This window comes from Palaemon carinicauda, chromosome 9, assembly GCF_036898095.1.
Source record: "Palaemon carinicauda isolate YSFRI2023 chromosome 9, ASM3689809v2, whole genome shotgun sequence".
Taxonomy (NCBI): domain Eukaryota; kingdom Metazoa; phylum Arthropoda; class Malacostraca; order Decapoda; family Palaemonidae; genus Palaemon; species Palaemon carinicauda.
Genome location: NC_090733.1, coordinates 109,289,247 through 109,294,246, shown reverse-complemented (window position 1 = coordinate 109,294,246; position 5,000 = coordinate 109,289,247). Strand labels below are relative to the sequence as shown.

The 5,000-nt window shown below is 56.1% G+C and overlaps 1 protein-coding gene across 1 annotated transcript; it reads right to left on the bottom strand.

Annotated features, from left to right (window-relative positions):
* Nucleotides 1–3,362: 3,362 nt before the first annotated feature.
* LOC137646590 (serine/arginine-rich splicing factor 4-like) lies at nucleotides 3,363–4,445 on the bottom strand. Its single transcript, XM_068379699.1, has one exon. The coding sequence runs from the start codon at nucleotides 4,443–4,445 to the stop codon at nucleotides 3,363–3,365; it is 1,083 nt and encodes a 360-aa protein (XP_068235800.1).
* Nucleotides 4,446–5,000: the final 555 nt, after the last annotated feature.

Here is a 5,000-nt window from a genome sequence, read left to right as displayed (position 1 = left end):
GTGTTCCACTTCGTATGACAACCCGTGTATTTCTCCTACTCTCTTAGCTGAAGCCAACGCTAGTAAGAAGAACGTCTTGAGGGTGAGGTTCTTGTCCACGATGTCCTTCAGCGGTTCGAAAGGCGGTTTTCGGAGCATATCTAGAACCCTCGCTAAATCCCAATTCGGGATTCTAGGAGCGGAAGGGGGGCAGGCTTGCTCGAAAGCCTTAATGAGCATAGAAATGTGCCTGGAGGCGCCCAGGTCTATGCCCTTGAGAAGGAAGACTTGACCCAGGGCCGCCCGAACTCCCTTAATAGCTGGGACTTACATGGCCAACCTATCCCTGAGATGAATCATGAAGTCTGCTATAATAGGCACGGACGCTTCCAAGGGCTCTATCTCCTTGTCCCTGCACCACTTAACGAACACCGCCCACTTAGACTGGTAGACGGCTGCGGAAGATTTCCGCAGGTACAGAGACATTCTCTTGGCCGTTTTGCTAGAGTACTCTTGTTTCTTCAGGAGACGCTGGATAACCTCCAGGCGTGTAGACGAAGGGCCTCCCCGTTTCCATGAAACCGCTGAAAGTGAGGTTGTCTTAGTCTGATCTGACGGGCAGAGGCCAGGGAGGAAGAGTGGCGAGACACCTTAGGTCTGCGAACCAATCCCTCTCTGGCCACCAGGGCGCTACCAAAGTCATCCTTAGGTTAGTTGTTGTTCGTACTCTGTTGAGGACTTGTCTTATTAGGGAGAAGGGGGGAAAGGCGTACACGTCCAGGCCGTCCCACTTGTGTTGAAAGGCGTCTTCCATTGCCGCCTTCGGGTCTGGGACAGGAGAACAAAATACGGGGAGTTGAGCGTTCCACCTTGTTGCAAACAGGTCCATTACCGGAGACTCCCATATCTGGATAATGTGGCTTGCCACTTGTGGGTGTAGGGACCACTCTGTCGCTACTACTTGCCCCGCCTTGCTGAGGCCGTCTGCTAGGACGTTCTTCTTCCCCGGAATGAACCTTGCCGTCAGGTTGACGTCCCCCTTCTCCGCCCACCTTAGGATTTGAAGGGCCAGATCGCACAATTCCTTCGACCTCAGTCCCCCCTCCTTCTTCACGTATGCCACCACGGTTGCGTTGTCTGACATCAGGGCTACTGAGTTCGCCCTCATGTCCTCCTCGAAGTGGTAGCAGGCTTCCTGGACTGCCTTCATTTCTAGGATATTGATGTGGAGGGACTTCTCTTCTTCCGTCCACATTCCCTTTGCGGTCCTTTCTCGGAGGTGGGCTCCCCACCCTTCCTTCGATGCGTCCGTGAAGAGAAGGAGCTCCGGAGGTTGGTTGGAAAGTGGCATCCTTCTCAGGGTGTGTGAGCGATCCTGCCACCATTCTAAGGCCCGTTTGGTCTCCTGCAGGACCGGCACCACTAAGTCCGTGGAACTTTTCTGGTTCAACCGTTCTTTTAGGTTCCACTGAACCACCCTCAGGTGCTGTCTTCCATGGGGAACCAGCTTCTCCTGGGACACCAGGTGTCCTACCAACCTCTGCCAATCCTTCGCTCTTCTGGGTTGTCCTCGAAGGAAGGGCAAGAGCACCTGGTCCAGGTTGTCTAGTCTGTCTGAGGACGGAAATGCCTTGACCTGTAACGAGTCGAGTACTATTCCCAGGTACGTCGTCCTGTTGGCCGGGGTTAGCTGTGACTTCTCCAAGTTGACCATGATGCCCAGGTTTTTGCACAAGCGTAGAAGATCCTCGCCTTGTAGTTCCAAGTCTTCCCTTGAGGATGAAAGGAGTAGCCAGTCATCCAGGTATCTGATAAGACGAATTCCCCGTTCGTGTGCCCAAACGGAGACCGTCGTGAACACTCTCGTGAATACCTGGGGGGCTGTTGAAAGACCGAAACACAAGGCCTTAAATTGCAACACCTGGGCACCCCACTTCACCCGGAGAAACTTCCTGCTTGACGGGTGGACGGGTACCTGGAAGTAGGCGTCCTTGAGGTCTACAGATATCATAAAGTCCCCTTCCCTCAAGGACGCCATGACAGTCTTTGGTGTATCCATCTTGAAGGGTATCTTCTTGATGAACTTGTTGAGGGCTGACAGGTCTATTACTGGCCTCCAACCTCCCGTTGCTTTCTCCACTAGGAACAGGCGGCTGTAGAATCCCGGACCCGGCAATTTCACTGCTTCCAGGGCTCCTTTTTGCAACATCTTGTTGACCTCTTCGCCGAGTGCAGCCCTCTTCGCTGGGCCCTTGGACACCAACCAGTCCGCCTGGGACGCTGAGATCAACGGGGGCGGTTGTTCCAAGAACGGAATCCTGTAGCCCTCTCTCAGAACTGAGACTGTCCACAGGTCTGCTCCGTGGAGCTTCCATGCTTGCCATGCTAGACTGAGGCATCCCCCTACCTGAGGCTTGGGCAGGGAAGGGGGGCCTCCCATCTTATCTCCTACGGGAGGAACGGCCTGCTCGGCTTCTCCTGGAGGAGGAGTAGGAGTTCCTATACGGGGGTGGTGCCGAGGAGGATCCCCTTCGGGAGGAATTCGTCGAGGTAGGCCACTTCCCCGACGGGGGTTCTCGTCTTCCATGGGTTGGGAAGGAACGCACAGTCACAGGCGCTTCCGTCACGGGCCTCCTGAAGGCGGGGCGACGCGCCGTCTGCGGCTTCAGGCCAGAGAGTTCCCTCTTCTTGGCCAGTTTCTCCATGGTTTCCTCCGCCTTCTTTGTTGGAAATAGTTGTTCTCCCCAGACGGAGCTTCCCTTTCGGGGATCTTGACCGGAAGATTCTTGAGTAGGGTGTCTCTTCTCTGCAGAACCCAGTTAGCCGAGAGAGCCAAGGACTGGAACGTCATGAATTTAAGTGCTCAGCTACCCGACTCCAGCAACTGGTTCAGAGCCTCCTGTTTGCAGGCTCCATAGAGTCCATTGGGATCTGGGTGCCGACCAAGGTGGTGGCCCACCAATCCAGCCAGGAAGCCACGTTCACCAGGTCCTTGGATATCTCCTCCATCATAGCTGTCTCGGGTTGGGAGAAGAATGTGGACGCCGAGGCTGCCTTCTCGTCCGAAACGCCCAGGCACAAGATGTCAAGAGACTTCGCCGTCATGCAGGGGCCACTCGTCCTGCCCTCTAAGGAGTAGTACTTTGTCTGCGATTTAAGGCCTTGTAACAGTTTCGCCGAACTATAGCCCCTGGCGGAGTCGCTATTACGTACGATAACTTTATCAATATGGGCCCTTCCAATTCCCACATTCCTGGCCTCTGGTAGGGAGAGAGAGGATTTCTTCTGGGCGGGGGCGTCGAAGAACTTATTCAGGCCAGAGGTCCACATTTCCACTTCCTGAGGGGCGGGTTCCACCAAGCCATTGTATCCCCTGATCATGGCTAAGACTCTCCTGTAAGCGGAGTCCTCCCCGCCGACGTCTCGCCTTCTCTTCCCTCCGAACGATGGGGCGAGGCGTGTCCACGGGCGCCTTCGTGTCGATGGGACCCTCGGCCCCTTCTCTCATCGTCGATTGGCACTTCTCTCCTCCTCGAGGGCTTTTTGTGCGAGATGGGCTCCTCCATGAGAGCCCTAGACGGAGATGCCCGTCCTCGTGTAGCTTCACGATGGGGGGACCTGTCGAGGCTGCCCATCCTCGATGACGACTCCCTCCGCTGGGCGGATTGAGTGTCTCTCGGACGGGACTTAGACCTGGAGGATGAAGGTGCCCGTCCTCGTGCATCTTCTCGATGGGGAGGCCTGTCGAGGCTGCCCATCCTCGATGACGACTCCCTCCGCTGGCCGGATTGATTGTCTCTCGGACGGGACTTAGGTCTGCAAGACGCGGTCCTCAGCTCATCGGGCGACTCCCTGGCGAGGCACGTGGAGACCCTTCTAGGAGGACTGTCTCCCTCCTGCTCAGGTGTCGCCCTAGTGGGTCTGGCTAGGTCCTCCGTACTCTTGCTAGGGACGAAAACCCAAGTCCCTTGCGGTGATACTGGTCTCCTGCTTTTGGATGGAGGGAAGCGGGGGCTTCTCGTGCCCCGAGATCGTGTGGGAGACCGCGAAGGGGAGTTCCTCCGCACAGATCGATCCCTCTTCCTCCTCTGGCGTCTGCGACGTTCCCTGCTCGAGGAATCAGACGAGTCACGTCCCGAGGAGTAGATCTCCTCGCAATATCGAGACGAACCCGACTTTGGCTTCTTGGGGCTCCTCCGCAGCCCTGACGAAGAAGGAATTGGCCGATGATCCTGAAGAGGTGGCTTCGTCGGTAACCACGCGGACGGGCGAGGAATGCATGAGAAGGCCTCACTGAGTCCTTCCTCAATGTCCAGTGGAGACCTCATCGGCGTCCTTGGTAAGTCCCACGCCAATGGGTCCTCCTGCGGGGATTCTTCTCTGCCGACGGCGCCCTCCGTCGCTGATGTCCCTGAAACGATTACCCAGGGATCTGGCGAAGAAAACAAAGCATTATTAGACCACATGGGGTCCTCCGTAGCGACGCGGCCCCTATGTGAGAGAGGCCCGTCCTTCGGAGCCCCACTACACTCACCTACAGGCGCCTGCACCGCCTTAGCAAAAGAAGATTCCCCCGCACAATCACTCTCAAGGGAAGGATGCGCCAACCGTTTTCCTTTCAAGGACTTACCTCTTCCCTTAACCTGGGTAGGGGATGAAGGATACACTCTACCTGCCCCTTCTCCTACCGACGTCGCGGGAGAAGTTACGCTTGACTTCCATGGTGATCTCTTCGTCGCCTTCTTCTTCTTGGTGGGGAACTTCACCCACTGAAATTCACTCCATTCCGCACATTCGGGACACGTGTCCAACGAAGAACAGGCTTTGCCCCTGCACGAGGTTCACAACGTATGCGGGTCTACCTCAGGCTTGGACAGGAAAGCCCCACACGCCTTACCGGCTCTAGGCCCAGGACAACGGCGAACATGCTCCATAGCACAACACAAAGGATCGCAAGACACAAGAACGCGAAAAAGGGAAAGCACTGAAACACTAGTAAAGCACAAGGGGGTGAAAGCTAA

Bases quoted from the DNA above. Each gene is read 5' to 3' on its own strand.
- LOC137646590 (XM_068379699.1), bottom strand. From the start codon at position 4,445: ATGTGGTCTAATAATGCTTTGTTTTCTTCGCCAGATCCCTGGGTAATC.